Source organism: Pygocentrus nattereri, chromosome 21, assembly GCF_015220715.1.
Source record: "Pygocentrus nattereri isolate fPygNat1 chromosome 21, fPygNat1.pri, whole genome shotgun sequence".
NCBI classification, from domain to species: Eukaryota; Metazoa; Chordata; class Actinopteri; order Characiformes; family Serrasalmidae; genus Pygocentrus; species Pygocentrus nattereri.
Window position 1 is genome coordinate 26,571,335 of NC_051231.1, and position 21,046 is coordinate 26,592,380.

The 21,046-nt window shown below is 38.1% G+C and overlaps 3 protein-coding genes and 1 non-coding gene across 5 annotated transcripts in view; 2 read left to right on the forward strand and 2 right to left on the reverse strand.

Annotated features, from left to right (window-relative positions):
- The first annotated feature begins 23 nt into the window (after positions 1-23).
- Positions 24-9,410, forward strand: glt8d1 (glycosyltransferase 8 domain containing 1). 2 transcript variants are annotated; one of them, XM_017712132.2, is made up of 11 exons: positions 24-178; positions 366-416; positions 1,269-1,346; positions 2,618-2,716; positions 2,845-3,052; positions 4,999-5,107; positions 5,203-5,287; positions 5,826-5,938; positions 6,208-6,374; positions 7,086-7,198; positions 8,474-9,410. In XM_017712132.2, exons 3-11 carry the CDS (start codon positions 1,331-1,333, stop codon positions 8,656-8,658), a joined length of 1,095 nt encoding a protein of 364 aa, XP_017567621.1. In that variant the 5' UTR covers positions 24-178; positions 366-416; positions 1,269-1,330; the 3' UTR covers positions 8,659-9,410. The 2 variants fall into 2 exon arrangements, with proteins under 2 accessions (XP_017567621.1, XP_017567612.1); XM_017712123.2 differs by lacking the exon at positions 366-416.
- Positions 9,411-10,106: 696 nt separating this feature from the next.
- gnl3 (guanine nucleotide binding protein-like 3 (nucleolar)) lies at positions 10,107-20,511 on the reverse strand. Its single transcript, XM_017712109.2, has 15 exons — positions 20,055-20,511; positions 19,769-19,827; positions 18,753-18,893; positions 18,549-18,668; positions 18,377-18,466; positions 17,250-17,385; positions 17,013-17,116; positions 15,963-16,107; positions 15,657-15,744; positions 14,514-14,691; positions 13,931-14,073; positions 12,543-12,679; positions 12,201-12,379; positions 10,503-10,560; positions 10,107-10,355 (listed from the first exon to the last, which is right to left on the reverse strand). The coding sequence occupies exons 1-15, from the start codon at positions 20,065-20,067 to the stop codon at positions 10,249-10,251; spliced, it is 1,698 nt and encodes a 565-aa protein (XP_017567598.1). The 5' UTR covers positions 20,068-20,511; the 3' UTR covers positions 10,107-10,248.
- On the reverse strand, positions 14,770-14,847 carry LOC119261958. The gene has a single exon (XR_005129306.1). It is a non-coding gene; the product is annotated as a small nucleolar RNA SNORD69 (small nucleolar RNA).
- The window catches only part of pbrm1 (polybromo 1), a 30,052-nt gene continuing 29,127 nt past the window's right edge, over positions 20,122-21,046 (forward strand). Inside the window, exon 1 of the mRNA XM_017712070.2 lies at positions 20,122-20,253. The gene's annotated coding sequence lies outside the window, so the exon portion shown is untranslated. The remainder of the gene's footprint in view (positions 20,254-21,046) is intronic.

The following is a 21,046-nucleotide window of genomic DNA, read 5'->3' on the forward strand; positions in this document are numbered from 1 at the left end:
AGCTTACGCTTAGCGGCCGCTCTGTGGGGAGATGGTATAGGGATCTGTGAGCGGTCTGTGCAGCATTCCATTTTTCCTGAAGGAAAAAAAATATCGCCGTGCGCTTTTCTCCTTCTCCGACTTGTTGATGTTGAGTTGGCATTTTGGATGAGAACCTGAAGGAGTCCAGATAAGCGAGGTAAGTTAATTGGGTAGCTTTATAAGCGCGTTTTCTTCATGTTTCCAGTTTTATTCGGGTTTGGGGGAGTTTCTGTTCTGGAATGTTTGCGGTCTGGGAGCACGTTGTAACGGATTGCTGCTCAAGCACTGTCAGTTATCGCCAGCCTCTCAGACATTAACCGTTACTTTCTTCGGATACACTGCAGGCCTGAAAGCGACGGTAACTACACCCCTGCGCTAATGAGTGAATCCCGCTGGTGAGCCCTTACAGAGTTTGTCTAATCTCCATAGAAAAGCGCTGCTAATAGATCTGCATGCTATATAGCGGCCGCACACGGTCAGCCCGACGCCTGGGCTGTGGAGCAGTGGAGCAGTGGAGCTGTGGAGCAGTGGAGCTGACCTCTCTGGAGCTCCATCCAAGACCTTTGGGATGAGGTGGTGGCGTTTCTGATCCAGAGCTAGTGATCGAACATCAGTGCCTGGCCTCACTAATGGTCTTGTAGCGGAATGCAATCAAATCTTCACAGCAATGTTCCAACATCCAATACAAAGCCTTTCCAGAAGAACAGGAACTATTACTCATGGTGTGGATTTAGTGATTTTAGGCCTCTAGGCAAACAGGAGGAATGGGGGCCACTGGATGCACATGTTTAAATTAGTTGAGGCTCTGGGCTCCTGATTGGTGTAACTGTCTACACTGTAAACATGACATTTTGTCAAGTAAAGTGATCTTAAATCTGGTTGAGAGAGCTAATCTTTCTCTCTTTTGGGATTGTTCTAAGAATATTAACCTATATGACTTATTTCTAGACATGTTTTCCGTAAGTAGTGTTATTAAGTGAGTTGATCTCACTATACTGGCAGACAAATGGCAGATATTTCCAAAAAGGTACGTGTATATATTTCGAATTGTTATTCAACATCAACACACAGAGTATTTCACATTTGTATTCTCATAGAGCCCTTGTCTCAAAATGGGGGCCAAACTCCCTGTGAATACCTTTGATTCCAAGAAATGTTAGGTGAACAGTTGCACACTTTTGATCAGAGTTTGACTGGTCACTGACTTTTTAAATCAGGTTTTGCTTGTTCTCCTTTTTGTGGAACAGGACCAGCTGCAGAGGTGATGAAGTATTCAGTTTGAGAGAAGTGAAGGGAAACAGTGAGGGCAATGACGCTTCGTAGAGGTGAGTAATAGATTTCTAGTTGTTCTCCTCTGCCAAATTTCACTTCATTGACATCACATTTAATGGAATTAAAGAAGACTTCCACCCGTTCATGTATAATTCAGTGGATGAGTTGTAATGGCATTCAAAGTGATTTGATGTGCAGTGGTTCATTGTAGCGAAACGTTACAGACGCATGTTCTTCATAGGGGTGGTGATGGGAACCAGGGATTGGAGTATCTACAAAGCAAGTATAAAAATATTATATACTAACCAAAACAACCAGAGAAGCTTCATGTGTCTTCTGAATTTTTATGTGTAATGTTGATGGTAAAATATTTAAAAAAATAAATAAATATATATATATATATATATATATATATATATATATATATATATATATATATATATATATATATATATATATATATATATATTTCTTTCAAGAGTTTTCGCCTCAAAGTGCCATGCATGTACACTTACACCATGAATGGATAAAAAAAACAAAAAAAAAATATTTTTGACCAAAACTTTCTCTCAGAACTATAAGAAAACAGTGCATCAGGCAGCACATTCATAATCACTATGTGTAATAATTGATTTATGTGAGGCAGCTTTAAGAGGGTCTGGTTTGTCTGGTTCCCATCAGCACCACTGTGAACAATTTTGATTTAGGAAGTTTCTCTAGAATGGAAAATTTCACATCAAACCACTTTAAATGACAGTTTACATCCTAACCATTTGTTAATGGGGAAATTTGATAAAATCAGTGGAATTTCCCTTAAAGATGTAACCACAGTGATTCAGAGAGGTTTGATATTTAAAGCTCCACTTGAGAGAAACGTACTGAGTCAGAATTGGTCCCAGTGGTGGTGATGGGAACCAGACACCTGAAGAGCCTCTAAAAGCTCCTTTACAGGAATCTGGAACACAGAATGATGACCACTATGTTGCCTGATGTCTGAGATGTTGTTTTACAGTAATTTTGGCCTTTTTCCTCCACATTTAACACTGTTTGCCATCATTACCATTACACTTGGACACATGTAGCTTCACTGGTTGTTATGGGTAGTAAATAAAATGGCAACACTTTCACTGTAGACATCATGACCCCTGGTTCCCATCACCACCACAATAAAGAAAACAGTAAGTTAATCTAGAATCCAGCAACTGACATCAAATCACTTTGAAATAATTAGTTTACATCTCAGTGATGAAATTATGCAGAAATGTTGAAAATGAGAGGAATTCCCTGTTAAATTAATCCTGGTATGTATTTTTTTTTCTTTCAGTAAACGTGGTCATCCTTGTGCTGCTGTCAATAGCCTTTTTAATAATTGTACATCGAAATCTGCTGAATCTCAGTGATTTCTTAAGACAGGACAATTCAGGTACTTTATTTATTTGTTTATTTATTGTTAAATACGCCTGTGGCTATTTCTGTGTGTTTGTCTTTTTCTCAAATGCTTGCTTGTGTTGTACCGTCATATGGATCTTCATGTCTGCCTACCATTTCTAGATGTAGCCCCAGGTATGATACTGCCCTTCGAAACTGGATTCTTCTCGGATCGTAAAGTCAGGACTGGAGCGGAGATCCCAGTGGTCATCACGGCTGCAGAGGAGAGGCTAGGGGCCGCTGTGGCTGCCATGAACAGCGTGAACCAAAACAGCAGGGCCAATGTGGTTTTCAGCATAGTGACTCTGAATGAGTCTGTGGAGCATCTCAGGTAAGAGCCATATACATGGTACAGTGGCCAGAAATGCCATGTACAGTACTGTCCAACAGTCAGAGACCACCTTGTTCCGGTCAAAACAATCATTAAATACATGTTATTTTTCAGCATGTGGGGGTAAAAAAAGCATATCGCTGCTGGTGAAACAAAACCTTGTATCTCTAAAATGATGAGACAGGAGAAGCAGTAGACCTGCTTTAAGTCAGTGTAATCAGATTTTGTTTTTCAAAGTAATTTTAGGCCATTTCATTGGTCCAACTTTTGGTCCATTCATCATAAATTCACACAGTGTAAAAGGCAACAGGCATTTTCAAATTATTAAATCTATTGAAAATCAACAAAAATGGAGATACAAGGTTTTGTTTTGGCAGCAACAACATATTGAGCACAAAATTACACAGAAGCCTCAACAGCTAAATATAATTTTTAATTTAATTTTTTTTTTTACTATTTAATGTTTCTACCATTTGCCTTTATTACAGCTTCTGTTCATTTTCAGAGACTTGCTTTCAGTTCACGATCCAAATAATCCCAAACAGATTTAATGATGCTGAGGTCTGCACTCTGGGGTAGTCAGTTTGTTGTTTTGAGAACATCAGTTTTTCTCAGCTTCTTGACATCATTTGGGACTCAACGTTGTCTTATCACAGTGGATGATGAACAGAAACATCTGTGGTTTTTTTTTAGATCTGAAGAAAGAGTAGAGCTCGATTTTCTCCTCTTTCTCAAATATGAAGGCTTTATGCTGTTTATCTGATGGGGATAGTTTGGATGTCTACCAGGTCTGGTACAGTTGATAGGAGTCCCATTTTCGTCTGTGTCTTTTGATCATTTTTTTGACCTCCAGTTTTTGAAATCCTGTTTTTTCAGTTATTTTCTTTTGAATTTCTGCTTCCTTATACAAGTAGACTGTCTTATATCTGATCCCCTCTTAAAATGAATCATTTGACATTTTGACTGGAAGTCTCTCGTTTACTTTTAGTTAAGGTCAGTGCTCCATTGTCAAGTTAACGGTGTTCTTACGTACATGAAATTCCAAAAAATGGTCAAATTGTTGGCACTTCAGCTTTGTTCCCAACCTGCTGTATGTCTGCTACATATGTAGCATCTGGCTGATTACTACTAGGGCAATATGGCAAACACATAAGATGATACTTGAAGAAATTCTCATGTTACAGTGTTTAAATTTTTTTTTCTGACATTTCTGATGAGTTGGAACAGACAAATAAGAACAAGCAATTGCCACATTGAGAATAATAAATACAATTAAAAACTATGAATACAATTTTTTTTATCCAGTATTTCACACACAGCACTTATTCCAGTTAAACTAATTATGCACTTTTTGTAACGAATCATGCAGCTGGTCAGCATTGGTTGGGGACGGCTGATATCCACAATGTAATTGACATTGCATTGTATGTAAATGTGATGTATGTATGTGACGTAATTATTTGTGATAACAGTAAATATTGTCATGTTGCCCAGCTCTCTGGCCAGAGACCAAAACCTTTGTTTTCCTGTACTTAGAAAAGAGTTTTTACAGGCTTCTGCATGATCTTAGAAAACCGTAACTGGAATACTTTCACTCTGTTGCTCCAGTGTTTAGAAGTTGGATAAATTTTTAAGAACAGTTTTGGTGAGAAGTGCTTTTCTCTCATGTTTGTCTTATCATAAGACGTGCACAGATGTGGTACTTCTGTGCTAAATAGGTTCAAATGTTTATTCATGGAATTCAGCAGCTGCCTTTTGGATTCTACTGAGTTCTGAATTAACAGGTTTTATGATCTGTTCAAAGTACAGGGAAGCAATACAATAACCATGGGTGCTAATCGATGGTATGCAACACGTGCAGCAGATGGAGATTAGTATTAAAAAAAACCACTTGCTTTAATTAGATTGTATTCATGCATGTATCATGTGTGATCATATCTTGCCAGGACCTGGTTGAGTAAGACTGACATCAAACATAAAATCATCACATTTGAGCCCAAGATCCTTGAGGGGAAGATTTCACAAGATCCCCAAAAGGCAGATTTGGTGAAACCGGTAATTACATTACAACAAGAATGTTCTGAAATACTGGGCATATTATGTTGTGGGAACATGAATTCTTCATCTTGGGCATGTTTTATTTTTTTCAGCTATCCTTTGCTAGATTCTACATGCCAATGTTCTTACCTGATGCTGAGAAAGCAATTTACCTGGACGATGATGTTATAGTACAAGGTAGGAGCCACTGTTGTTGTTTGGGGCTTACTTGGTCTAATGAAGTAGGATTTCTTGCTCAACTATAAGCTTATTTTACAACAGTGGATCACTTTACTGGGACCATCACTGTGGCAGCTTATAGTCCATGTGTAATCTGGTCCAGGGCAGATTAATCACAATTTTTTAACTAGAAAATATAGTGCTAATTATTTTTATATCACCCAGGCCTAATGTGCACACCCGCAATGATTAATCTTACCTTAAATACACTGTAAAATAATGTTTTATATATATATATATAAAATAAATAAATAAAGTCCAGCAGCAGAGGCGTTAGGCAAAACCTCCTAATTAACGGTAAAGGTTCAGTGATGATGATCATAAAATTGCTGTAATTTATTATTATTTTATTTATTTATTTTTTACTAGTGTTTTTGTGACTTTACATTCTATTTCTGGAAATGAACAGCAGGGTTAAAATGCAGTGTATCCCCCCCCAACCCCCCAACTGTGGCCACATTTGTCAGGTAATATGAAATGCACTTTCCTATTTCAGGAGACATTCAGGAACTTTTTGACACAAGTCTGAAGCCTGGACATGCAGCTGCTTTTTCAGAGGACTGCGACTCTGCATCTTCCAAAGGCATTGTTAGAGGAGCAGGAAACCAGGTAAATATCAGTCAAATGAATTTGAATTTGAATGGAATCAAATCAGTCCCCCTGACCAGAAAGCTAATGATGATGCAGCACTCAGTTGCCAAGGAAACGGATATTGAACACAGAGTACAAAGGTGAAAAACCAACCATGTCTGGTCTTTTCTGTATAAACATTTCAAAATGTGTACGTGTACAAAAGGTTGATCATTCTTGTACTGTAGCTTTTAGGCATCTTGACTGTACATGCAACCAATAAACAAATATCCTTTTTTCGATTACAGAACAGTTATATTGGCTTTCTGGACTTCAAAAAAGAAGCTATTAAGAAACTGGGAATGAGAGCAAACACATGTTCTTTCAATCCTGGAGTCATCGTGGCAAACTTAACTGAATGGAAACACCAAAACATCACCCGGCAGCTGGAACAGTGGATGGAGCGTAACGTCAGGTGAGTAGGTGTACTGCGGTACATGGCTGAAGTGTGAATATGTTCAAAGTTAAATACTATTGTGAATTAGATTGTGGGCAGCAATGGAAAGTATTCAAATTTAGAAGCATAAATCAGAAGAAATTATGCCTCTCACTTAAAAGGGCATTCTAACCTGAATCTAACATTTTTAGTTATTTGTTACGACTTCATTCTCGAAGTCTGCCATTTTTAATTTTATTAACATTGGCCCTAAAACGCTGTCGTAGATGTACGCATTGAACATTATATAAATGATGTAGAATGCCTGTCTTAGTATATACAGTATCTCACAAAAGTGAGTACACCCTCACATTTCTGTAAATGTTTTATGTCTTTTCATGGGACAACACTAAGAAATGAAACTTGGATAGAACTTACTGTAGTCAGTGTACAGCTTGTATAGCAGTACAGATTTACTGTCCTCTGAAAAGAACTCAACACACAGCCATTAATGTCTAAATATCTGGCAATACAAGTGAGTACACCTCACAGTGAACATGTCCAAATTGTGCCCAGTTGTGTTGGTGTGTACACACACACACCTATATAAAATTGTAAACCTCAGCATTGCTGTAAAATGAGAATTGTAATACTGCTAGCTTCTTGATTGAAATCATGCAAACCTAGAATTTTGTAGTCCTTAACGATGGCATTTATTATATATTCTCTGTCTCTAATCTGTTCTTTTAGGGAAGATCTCTACAGCAAAACTCTAGCAGACAGCTTCACCACACCTCCCCTGCTTATTGTATTCTACAAGCACCACTCCAGCATTGACCCCATGTGGCATGTCAGGCATCTCGGTAAGAATTTTCTCTCATTTAAATCAGTAGCCTGAAACAAAAGAACATTGAAAAGTTCCACACTGGCTGTGCAAAAAACTTTGCATGCAATCAGACACTCTGAAGGAAAATCTGTTTCCATCCTCACAAGTAATCTGATGCAAAATTGCGCACATGCACAGAGTACCACTTAGTGTAAATGTTACCATGACAACGAGCATCACATGAGTCCAGTCAGAGTGAAACAAGCAGCAGTGTCTTACCTGAATTTTTAGTTGGTTTGCTTGTGTTTTTTAATTGCTTTAAAATGATGTCAGACTCAGGAAAACATACTTCCTCGTGTACTTGTTAAAAAGGTTGATAGGAAGACATTGTGTTCTGAGACACATAAGCTGGACGCCCGTCCCACCGTCACCTTACAATGTTCAAAGCAGAAACTTCGTCTCCTCTGCAAACCAGTTTCTAGCTCCCGTCTTGTTGAACGTTACATGGAAACAGTTTGGGATACCATAGAAACGCCTCTGCACAAAATGAACCACCTGGCTTCCTAGAGAACCCACTTGGGATCTCATAGCAACCACTGAGCAACAATCTGGAACTTGCTTAATCTGTGCCGTCACAGAAAATTTACTACTGTCGTTTAAATAGGCATCCAAAGTCAGCAGCTGTGAATGAGTGTCATTTTCGGGCAGAGGTGCATTCACGCTAACAATAAATATGAGGCCTTTACAAATGTGAATATGAACTATTCTGGTCAAGTCCAGAGATCTGATTTAAATTCACATAAGTCTTGAATCTCACAGGTAATTTTATTAAAAAAAAAAAAATATATATATATATATATTTGCTTGTTGCACTTCAAAGTGCAGAATATCTACTTTGCTCTAATTAGATATTCCAAAACATGGCATTTGAGTTGTCTGAACAAAGCCTTGGGGAGTAATAATACCATCCTATTTACTCATTTTGAGTTTTGTTTTTCTGATCTAACATCAGTTTTGCCTTTTATATTGTAATATAGTGATCTCTAAAATCTGGTCCTGGACAGCTACCTTTCTGTAAAGGTTAGTTCCTACCTCTATCCAATAAGCTGCTCCGCCCCTTACCTTAATTCTAATACATCTGATCCAACCAATCAGGATCTTGGGAAGACGTTGTTTGTTGGAGCAGGAGTGGCAAATTATGGTTGGAGCTAGGCTAAGGGGAAAGGTGGCTCTCCAGGACCAGGGTAGAGACAACCATTCTAAGTGAACAACAAACAGCTTGCAAGCTTTTATTTTTCAAATCTGTCTTCAGGAACCACTGGAGCTGGAAATCGTTACTCTCCACAGTTCGTCAAAGCTGCCAAACTCCTCCACTGGAACGGACACTTTAAGCCATGGGGCAGAACCTCCTCGTTCTCTGACATTTGGGACAAGTGGTACATTCCAGATCCCACAGGGAAATTTCATCCAATTAGAAGACACTCAGGGGACAAATAAATCTGGATTCAAATTACAGGGGCACTTTGCACAACTATTGCAGTTCGCAACAACCACCTACTTTGTTGCATCTGAAGATCTAGCCTACTGTACAGTATTTTGCATTTCTACAGAGTATTTTAAGCCCAGTTAGGGAGAGATAAGAATAGGATAACATAGCTGCCTCTTAGTCATGACTTTTTTCTGGGTGGCATTCCTTTGGAAAACGCTGTTTAATATCATTTTGTAACTGTGTCCATTTTTTTCCCCCCTTTTTACACTAGAGCTCAGCTAACTCTAAAGACAGAATGTACTTAGAGGGACAGTTCATTGGAAACTAAAATGCTACCTCAGCACTCAGTGTGTGCAGTATGTGTAATGAAGCAAAAGGTCCAGGATTTCTTACTTGCATCACTTTTTCTGTAACCCACTGTGCTGCTCACATTGTGCTCGATTGCAGTTACGACACCCACCCCATGACCTGTTACACTAACCTTTGCCTTTTATTTCTATAGCTTTCCAAACTTGGAATGAAACCACTGACAATGTTATGCATCAGATTTGTTGCTTATTTTTTCTTTAATTTAGATTTACTTAACAGTATAAAGCATGCATTTTGTGTTGTGCTCATACCTACGAGCAAGTTAAATGCCAGAGCAACAGCCATCCCCACTACATATTTTACTTCTCTGTTGTTGGGGACAGCGTGCCCATTTGTATATAGAGAAGCGATTATGTATTTATGCATTGAATAAAGTTGAATGAAATTGGTAGAACTTTCTTTTTTTTCCCCCCCATTTAAAAAAAAAAAAAAAAACACTTTCTTTAACTTTCTAGGAAGCAGGGCTGGACTGTCTTTTTATGGGCATGTCATGACATTAATTTTCAGTTTAACATTTTTAAATTTATACTTGAGTATTACATAACTATGAATAGTTTACTGAATATTACACATCCCAATAAATTATTGGTTCAAACTGAAAACAAAGCTAGTTGTTGAGGAAAAATCTTACCCTGTGTGAAATTCACATTGATTTCCTAATGAAAACAATTTGACACACCTTCTACAGGGAACAAACTTAGATCTGGCATTTTTCTGCAAACTTAAGTGCACAAGTTCTATTTATATGCTGATCTTAATATTATTATTCAACAAATAAAACAGCATGTTTTCTGTAAAGGATGTTTTAGAAACTCCACCAACATTTTGGACAAGATGCGATGTCAGAATCAGGGAGGCAGTAAGGCTCTGTTGTAGAAGAAAAGACAGATACTTTTGTGCAACTGTACGATTGTGTTCACTGTACTGGAATTTGAGTATATCAGATATATTGAAGAAAAAAAAAACAGTGAAGAAAAATAACTTGGATATTTAGGTTTTTTTTTTTAGTCATTTATTGCAACACTGGTGGTTCCTTCACACTTCATGGTTCTTTAGAGCCATAAAAAGAGGCACCAATTAAACATTCTATAAACAGAAATGGCTGCCACTTTAATCATCTGTATCATATATACATCATATCAGACTGACAGAAAAATGTTTTTACCAATACCTGTTCCAGTCAATAATGAAACGGGCACAAAAATCTATTCTCTCAATAGAGAGACATTTTATACAAAGTCTGTGTTGAAATCATAAGCATCATCACTCTTCTGCTGTGAAGCCAACACATCAATGTTGACGAACGCAGGCTTGGCCTTTCCTTTCGTTCTCTTACCTGTGATTGACAAAGAAACAAAAGTAGAAATGTTCATAACAAAAATAAACAATTATTTTTAAATACTGTCTTGTGGTTTATAAGGTGCAAAAATTCCCCGCTGCAAATTCAGGTCACAAAACTGTAGTTCATAAGAAAATTACTTACGTGAGCTTTTCTGTTGAGATTTCTGAGTCTGTACTGTGTGTGTGTCAGGAGTCTCTGCCTAAAAAAGTGTCAACCATAAAAATGAAAATAAAAGTTAATGTTCACCGATAACCAAAAGCTTAAGTGAATGCATATAAAAAGTCAGGCAAATGTGACCACCCTTTCAAGCTCCACATGTAGAAGTGGCCACAGGGCCATGATCAGTTAAGTAGATGAGATCAGAGTTGGATTATTATGTCATCAAATCCATATGAGACACAATGAACTCATCATGACTCATCATAGCTGTAACCATCAAGGTGTAGATGCAGGCTGAAGCCATAGGGCTGTTTCCAAAACATAAAATAACCAACTTGGACTAAAAAGGTTTTTGAACTGGCCAAGATAACTAGTCGCCTGGAAACTGCTCTACCGAAATCAGCTGTTTTCCAGCCTCTGTTGGTGTAATAGATCAGTTCTCCAACAGTTGTACTGTTAAGAGTGTGGCAGCACACAGATTTCCATCTCAGATACTTGAGCAAGAGAACACAGCAGGAAGTGCATTACTGTGATTGTTATTTGTGATAAGATACAACCTCTAGTGTTCTATTTCATAGCTCCACCACAAGTGGTACGCGCCTGTACAAGAAACTATGATTAACTTAACAGCGACTTAGAATAAATAAGGGTTGGTGGGGGTTATATTTTGTATATGCTTCTAGTTGCATTTCTGCCTTTGGAAAGAAATAAATTTGAAGTGTGATGCCTGACCCTTCACAGTTTACATACCAGCGTTCAGACAAAAATTTTAACTCCAACAGCAGAAACAAAAAGGTTTTCATATTCCACTTTAGGCTGGGCGTACAAGACATTTAAAATCTTAACAGATTTCTAAAACAGAGTATCACAAATTTATGTCAGTTTGTCACAGAATTGGTCTTTTTGTCGTGCGGGTGCCGACACCAGATGACAAGGCAAAGAGGGAATATAACACACACAACCAGTTTGGGCTATGAATTCCCAGATCTCCTCAGAAATCACATGACACAAACAAAGCAAAACTTACTGGACTGGAGCTGTTTGTGCTTTTATGTGCAGACTGAGAAGTGCTGATACAGTGAGAGCCAGAACAAGATTTCACTACAAACTGACAGCTGAGCTGAAATTGTAAGCAGAGCGCCTTGAGATCTGCATTCAATCATTATAAATATGACAATGGCTCTTATCTGCTGTGTTTTAAACTCAGGTCCGCTGTCTCTGCACTCCACCGTTCAGGGTTGTGTATGCGTGTCTCTTCACCTGTTTGTCTGTTCTTCTAATTCTCTGACTGGCTGTTGTTTGAATTACTCATTGAGTAAATCTCTGACCTTCTCACACTACAGGACTTCCGCACATTTTGAGTTGTAAATATCAAACATGTTTGATGATATGAGAGGGCTAAAGATTTCACACCATCAGTCGCCTCCAATCGAGCTTACGACCTGGAAAATCGCTTCAGATTTTGAAAGTTTGTTGCAAGAGGCAAATTGGTCTTAAAATCCGGCAAAAAACTTGTGTAGTGTAGGGCCAGTCTTAATTTCCCACGGCAAAGCACGTATACAGCAGTGGTGTAAGGAGAACACTAAAACTAAGAAACAAAGTTTTGGAACTTGATCTTAATACAAGTCAATACTTGATACATATGTTGAGTCATGGGTAATAGGGAAATCTGGGCTCTACCTCCTCAGGGTCCTCAATCTGCTTTGCGTCCTCTGTTTCCTCTATGATGTCCTCCTCCTGCTGTTCCTCATCTACAGAGGCAGGTGTTTCAGCTGGAACCTCAGTGAAACTCAGAAGTCCATCAGTCATGCCCTTTGAGTTAAACAGAATGCTGCTGGATGCATATGGGGATCGAATACCTACAAAAAAAAATTTTCATTTTAGTGTCTGTGATAAACCAAACAAAACTATAACATCTGTTGTTAAATAATAAAACTTATTCAGTTAAGCAGCCTTTACATTTTTCACCTTCTGAGAATATGATAAACACAAGTCTACATGAAAAATAGAGAGGGAACATACGTGTGATAATATGCTCATTGGCCATCTTCACTTTGTCCAAGTCCAGACCCGTCCGCAGCTCTGTAACCATGGCTTCAGTGAGGTATGGGGGAAGGCTTTGCCTCTCTGGTACTTTGCTATAGTAGTTCAGTTTAGCCCTATAGATACAGAGGCAGAGACAAACATACAGATGACCTTTACAATAATAAAATTGTTAGAGGTGTTTTTAACATCATCTGACTTTATATTTAATAGGGACCTGAATCAGCTCTTATCTGTCTTATATTGATCATATAAATCCTATTAGGTTTCAGATAAATTTCACAGGCAACCTTTTTTTAATCATTAAATTGTGAAATGTGTTTTTGGATAAACGTACATTTAAAATCTACATTAAAGAAAACACAATTATTCCTAAAATCTGCACTCAGAAGCATTAAACTGAGCTGACAATAAATAAAAACATTTCATATAAAATAAGCTTCCTAAAATGAACACAGTATGTTGGACATCCAACAGCATGAATTCCATAGTTTTTAAAGATGTGTGCACTCTGGCCATGTAGTTTATGAATTTTGTTTCAGCATTTCAAAAACTGGCTGCAGATTACATTGTGTGCTAGCCGGAACTTTTGTTTCTGTGTTCTGTTGTTTTGCTGTATTCTGCATATTAAGCAGGATGTTGTGTTTGAAGTGGCATCAAATTGGAGGATTTCCCGAGCATTGCATCTCCTCCTAATACTTGGGAAAAGGCGGATTATAAATCCCTTGTCTAATGTTCCTCACAGAAAATATGAAATTATTCCATATGGCCAATGTTTGGTTTGTTTTGTCTTACACTTTATCTGCTATTGCTCAAACCATCTGAACATGTCTGGGCTGACCAGTGGAAGGAAATACTAGTTTCAAACACTGCTTCTTATTTTTAATATTACTCAATAATTTGTCAACTGTTAGATTTTGACCAAAATTATAATAATAATAAAATAATAATAATAATAATAAAACTAATAATAATAAATCAACTCTGGCTGTTTGTTTCGGTGGCTACAATTTCAGGGCATCCCTACTATATTTGTTATCTCGTTCACAAGATTTCTATCTACATTTGATAGGTCGTTATGTTATCATTGTACATACAATAAATTGTTAACATAAGTGATTCCAAACTACTTAACAGCAGTGTGTATGTGAGCACCACTGTCAGCAACGATTCAGTCAAATATGCTTAAATTGAAAATGACGTTGTGACACTCCACTGTTAACACTTTTCTACCACAAGGAAGTAGGTCCTTATGTAAGCTAACTGTCAGGCACAAGAAAAAAACAGATAAAATCACATTTATGCTTAGAAATGTATGTGCAATTTATGCACAGCTAATTAATGAGTTCTGTGTTTTTTTCACTTACCCTGTCCAGTCATTGAGAAACGTAACTGCAGCCTGCTCCGTGTTTGGCACAGCCCCCTTCTGCAGGAAACCTCGCTTTTTGGCATAGAAGATCAAAAACTCCAGAGAATTTCTGTAATTTGGGACACTGTACTCCAACATGATCTGAAGGGGATATACAGAAAAGCTGTTTCATTATTTAAATACAAATGATTTGAATGCAAACAGTAGCTTTCAAATGCCTCAGATCTTTTCTGTTGTTAAGGCCAGAGTGCGCTTCTGGGTTGAATCTGTATGCAGGCAAAAGCTTACAATCCCAACAAACAGAATATTGTGACCAGGTCAAATTCCAGCTAAAACTGATTTCATAAACAAATGAAAAGCAATGGTCGGAACTTTTGTGAAGCATTGCTTTGCATTGCTGCATACAATTTGACACATCAGTTAGTAAATAAACTTCAGTTAATAAAGTGAAGCTTAAAGAATACAGCGTTCTACACACAGAAGGGCAATGCTATTAACATTTCAAATGAGTAAACAGAAGAAAATAAAAACGTACAAAATAAATTAAAAATTAAGACTGCAGTCCTGCTCGTTCTACTCACCTGCCGCTGGTTGCACTCTCTCAGCAGAGTCTTAACTGCTTCTAGAGGACTCTTCTCATTTTCTTCTATTTGTAGGCTTCTCAAAGCCATATTGACACCAGAGTTACATGGAGCTGCCACTATTGCTGGACTGTCAATCATTTTCACCTTCTTAGAGAGATGCACTTCCTGCATACATCTGTACAGGGAAGCAGTATCATGTGTGTGAACCAGGCATATATTTCTAAACAGTTTTCAGACCAAGTAACTACTGGGTTCTTTGAACTTCAGGGTTGGATTGAATGCAGACTCCATGGTTTTGGTCAGATCAATACACCTCATCATTGTTCAAAGATACCCACAGTTAAAGCCAGAAAAATGGTAAATCCAGTCACTATGTTTGCATGTACATAACAGCCTGACTTAGTAAAAAACTGAACCAAGAAAATGAGATAACATTCATTTACAGTCATGCACACCAGCACAGTCTGATTAACTACATCAGTAACCAACCCCTTCATAAGATAATTCATGAGTTTTGTGCAATTTAAATATTTTGGTGTTCCTTTTTTTTCAATACTTGGTGTTCCTTTTTTTTTCAATACTTCAATTTACATATACGCTAATCTTTATATCTGACTAAACATTTAATATCGGGGGCATCTCTTTTCCACCATCAGCACACATATAATGCTGGAAAATCCACAATAAAATAATGCAAAAGACAGAGAGTAGTAGACTAAGTCTAACCTGTATAATAATGATAAAAAAAATTATTTTAATTATCTGTCGATACCAATATCATTCTGATCACTGGGCATCCCTAGAGACCAGAGACCTGCTCAGAGGGTCTCAGTCTGCTTATCTGGTACGCAGTGGTGTTTGAATGGCAGCACTCTCACTGTCTCTTGCTCGCTCGCACTAACAGAGCAATCACCTCAGGGATCATTTTAACTGAACTAAACCTGCCTAGTCTTTATCCACTCTGCCTTATTCCATCCTTAATTTCCTCTGTTCTATGACCAACATGACAGGTTACTGAAAGCTACAGAATACTCATCACCTGGCTTAAGTGTAGTACTGAACACATCTGCAGACTTGCTGGCATAAACTTAACATTTTTCTCTGAAGTAGAAAAACAACAAGGTTCTAAAGTAAACTCACTTGGTCAGTCCTCGTGGTACTCCAGCAATACAGGCCCTGCTACCCTTCAGGGTGTTGATGATACTGCTCTTTCCCACACTAGGAAAACCTGTACAGACAAAACAGAATTATCTGAGTTTCATTGACTTAAAGAAATTCAAGATAATTTGCTTGAATTCAAGCACAAAGATTTTGTAATAGTAAAATTAAAGCCAAAAAAAAAATCTGAGTTATGACTTAAGTGAATTTCAACACTATGGCTCTCTCGGCAAAGATCCATAACATACGATGGTTGTGGTCATAATGTGTTAAATTAAGCCGTCTTACCAACAACGCCAATTTTGAGCATACTCTCTCCATCTCCCTTGCTGGCCAAGTCAGTAAGTGTCTGCATCAGAGAATTACAGCCATAGGAAGCTCCTGCTCTGCTGAGGTCGACTGTTCCATTCACATCAGCCTGTTTCTTCTCCAGCTATAACAATCCAACAGGGTATACAACCACTACATGAATATTTACAAAAAAAATAACATTTCACTGTTCAGAGACTGGACAGCCATATAGTTTACAATGAGGGATGACTATGGCTCTATTAAGAAAACCAAATTTAACTTAATACTCACTTAAAACATTTTTAAAAACTTGGAAATTACAAGATTTTTTTAGATGAAAAAAATACGGTACAATTTTGCCATAAAAAAAACAAAACAAAAAGAAGGCAGTCTCAGGTGGATCCCTCCCATGATTACTACATTTTAATATATATTATTCTACATTTTTCTTGGGATCTTTTTCAAGAACAAATTTAAGAAAAGACTTGAGAGGATATTGGTAAATGAGACCCATTGATAGATGAAAACAATACTGATACAATTGCTCAATTATGTCAAACCTGTGAGGTTGAGGGATGCAATGCTGTGCTCAAAATATTAGAAAACATGTCAAATAACCTCTAGTTTAAAATGCTACTTTTAGGCTGCTATTATTTACTTTTATATCACACAAGTCACAAAGATAAATTGCTGATTTGAACAATCTGGAACAGATAAGCTCTCACACTAGTTGCATGTGAAATGTTAAACCTTCTGTGTTTTCATTATTCTTTCATAGGACTTTTTTTTTCAATGGACTTTTCAAATACTATTCATTAAAAATGTGGCTATTTCTAAAGCAAAACTGGTTTATATGTCCATCCCTAGTTAAATGTTGCATATTTTGTACTTGTCCTGCTCTGACAGACTGAATTCAAGGAAGGGCTTTCTAATTTCATTGTATTTGTCATTTTATTTAGTTATAATTTTAACATGTCAATGTATGTGCCACTGAAAACTCAAACTAAGAATTTATTTATACATAATCTATACATAATTTATACATACCACAGTTCTATCCTGTAGGCGTGTGGATGATTTGAAGACAAATGTTGGACATTCTGCTTGAAGATATCCAAGCCAATTCTGCAGACTGTCTCTGGGCACAAGATCTAAATAAAGGAAAAACGCAGCCAGTAAATAATCATCTTAATGCCAACAGATCAACTTTTTTCTTGATCATATGGCACATCTGAACAAACCTGACAGTACAGTGAGATTAAGGACAGCACACGGGTCACATACCTATCTTTGTTAGTACAAAGAACAGTCTTTTCCCCCCCTCATGTTTCAACACGGCCTCCTCCAGTTGAGGACAGCGGCAACCCATAGGATCCCTTGCGTCCAAAACTTCCAATATGACATCAGAAGCTTCAATAACCTGGGGAGTATAAGTACGCATACAGCAAATTCCAATGTCAAAGCCAGTCATAGCCAAAACTTTCCTGACCCAAAAAAAGCAATGGATTTCCAAATATCATATTACATAAGATCACTAATGTTCTCAGTTTGCTTTCTGTAGTTTTGACCAGCATCAACCTGCAGCAGGCTGTGGTTTCCGACATCGCATAAAATTGGTCTGTCAGGGCTTCAAACCAGTTTAATAAAACAGTCTGCTAGGAACTAAAACACAACACTGAGGACATAACTCATACTTAACGGTTCCAAAATATTATGGAATCTGTTACCAGATAATAAAGTCAATTTTCTCTTCAATGTATGTGGAACAGTATGCTTATGCTGTCAATTAAGTCAGAACAAGCCTACCAAATTCATTTTAAGCTGCATTTTAACATATAGAAATGTCATTGTTTACTGTGTGTGTGTGTCACTGTAATGAGACCAAAGGGACAGCCCTCCAATCATTGCTTAGCATGCTGGCATTTCTCACTCATAGATTCTTCAGGACATTTAAGGCAAAAGACTTGCTTTGAGGTCTGTAAAAGTGAGTCCCAATGAACCAAAAGAGCAGGGGGTGTTGTTTCCTACGTATTCCCAGAGCCAAGCAAAAAAAAAAAAAACATATCTGAACTTCTTTATGTTAAAGCATTCATTAGATAGACAGATAACCAGGTCTGTTTACTACCAATTTCTGCTAAATAATGAAATAATCTACCTACTACATTTTGGGACAACTTTCTGACCTACAAGTGCAGTATGTCTGTGCGGATACACCCTTATCAATACGGACACAACTGCTAAATCTAATAATTATACCGCCGTATTTTTGTTCTAACTGCTCTTATTGTTGTTTTTTTTTCTTTTATCCTTTTGGCACATTTGGTGTAAGGTGGAAAGTATATATACGTACATAGAAAACAATCTTAAATTGAACTATTAAATTACAGTTTATTTCTGTGAGCGAGTTTCACCTTTTTCAGCTCACTGCATCTGAACGCCTTGGTGCTCTTCTCCTTGGCAACAGCTGCCCTCGCTTCCCTCTGAACCTTTGCCTTTTCGGCCTGAGACAAAGACAGCATTAGAGGCAAATACTCAATAAAAAACATACATAGAATCTTAAACATAGTTTTCAGCTTAATTCACCTTCTTAGCTTTCTTTGTTTTGGGCTCCTCTTCTGCACCAGCTGTTTCTTTCCCTTTCTTTCTCTTCTCAGCTCGCTCCTTCTGCTTGGCTAGTTTGTTTTTTTCCTTCAGCTCTTCAAGCTGCGCCACAGATACAAAGAGATTTCGTCAGTAACTGAACAGCTCATAAGGCAAAAAATAGGACTGCATGTCATTCAGTGGTACCTCTTGTTTTTTCTGCTCGGCTTCTTTTAGGACCTCCTCTTTAAAAGGAGCACTGTTTGGTACACCGATGTCTTTTTTGGTCCTTTTTTTAATTCCACTTTTCTTTGCCTCTTTCCGCAATTTTTTGTGGTGTTCTTTGACCTAAAATGTGTTTTTAAAGAAAAGAAAAAGAGAATAACACTTTTACTTACAGTGAGCTTGTTTACACCTCGCATTCAAACGTGTTTTCAGTGATTGGAACACATTTTGATTTCACAGACTGCACATAACAAGAAATACGTAAACCTACCCAGGATAACGCTGTGATCAGATTATGATCAAAACAAAAGCATAAACTGAATGCTTTACTACACAGACATGCAATTACGTAAGTCTTAACCTCTCTCTTGTGCCTAAAAGGTCCTCCGGACAGTTGTGGCAGAAACCCCCCCCCCCAGAAGCCACAGAGACCCCCACAGAAACCCCCGCAGAAGCGAGACAAAGGACAAAGCCTTCTCCTCCTCCAATGCAGACAATCCAGCCATTTTTAGGATACTGTGCCCACGTAGTTTCTGACTTATTATTATACACTATTACCGATTTATAACATCTCTAACTACAACATGTGTCTGCATGTAAAATATATAAGTTAACTGAGTAAAAAGTACACAACTTTCCTTTCAGATATGCTTAAAGGGAAGTATTATCACTCAGGATAGGTATAACTTCATCAAAATGCTCTTTTAGCAAAACAGCTGACCCACTCGCACAACTGGTTCACTGACCACGTGCCTGGCCCGTTCACGATATTTGCCAGTCAACTTCATTTTTAAAACGTTTACTAAGACAGTTCAGACATTTTTCAGACACGTTATACGTGGACACTGTAATTCACTGCTGCGCACTATTATTACTGATTTATATAAGTTAATAACTACGCGTAACTTAGCAACGCTGAAACCCGAGCTCACACCAAAACAGCAACAGCAAAGCTCATTTAACCTGTTTTATTTAAGTCCTACGTCCACAGTACGTACCTTTTTCTGGATTTTATACCGTTTCGCGCAGGATACGCGCTTGCTTGCCTTCTTTAACTCTAAAAAGAAAGAAAAAATCACTTCACGTTAACGCAGCATTAGCCAGCTAACGCTAGTTAGCTTGCGCCGTGTTGTGCACGCGCAGCTACCCAGGCTAGCTACCAAAAATAAGGTTTAACAGTAACATTAACGTTAATGATATGAAATGCACTGTACATTAGACAAAGTATATACGCTTTCCCTCTACTATTATTACTAAGTATATATTTAAAGTCGGGGGACTCACTCGGGCGCTTCATGTCTCTCTCTCGCCGCTGCTCTCACACACGTGGATGGTGCCGAAAGGAGCTCCTCGTTTCCGTTTCCGTTAACTGAACCGAAATGGTTAATTTTTTCTCTCCATCTAATAAATTCACACAGGCTATTATTCCGAATGTGTTTTACTCCCCTCATACTCGACACAGAAGCCTGAAAAGAAACCCGAGGTAAGGCTCACGCAGTATGCCACACGTTTCCCCCCGAAATGTTTATAATTAGCTCGGCGGCTGAGGAGCAGAAAGGCTCCGGGAGAAGAGGCGAGCATCTCGGCTACGGCTAAAGGCTCCGGCCGGCGCGCCTTTGTGTTTGTGGTGCTGCTGCTGCTGCTGCTGCTCCTGTCTGTCATCCAAAGCCAACACTTCAGCAGCATCACACCAACGTCCTCTAACACGACAGCGCGCCGTGTCTCAGCCTTTTGTGCTCGCCTGCATCCGTAAAGGTTAAGCAGACGTGTGGAGGCTGGAGCTGGTTAGAAATATATCTGCAGCTGCTCATTGCGGACGTGCATTTTTTGCAGACTGAATCTTGAGCTTTGATTTCTGTGCACTGATTCACAAAGAGGTGTTGTGACAATAGAGGGCAGAGTGTGAAAGGAGTACAGTGGAGACGAGAAATGATTCACAGAAACAGGATTTTTTTCACGTGTTTTGGTCATTTTCCATCAAATTGCACTGCGATCGCTGTAGTACTGAGGTGAGAGCATCATTATCACAGGGAGTAAATGCCTCCTCTCAGTTGGCATCAGGTCTGCTGTGGCCGCTAAGCTGGGATTAAGGTGCTGATTACTGAAAAAAAAAAAGATCAGGAGTTTATTTACCACACTACTAATATCTTAAATATAATAATATTAAGTCCCAGAAACATGTATTAATAATTAGTACTAATTTATATATTATGATTCTAATGTGCTCACACTCAATGAGCACTTTATTAGGTACACTTCTTGTATCTATATTTATT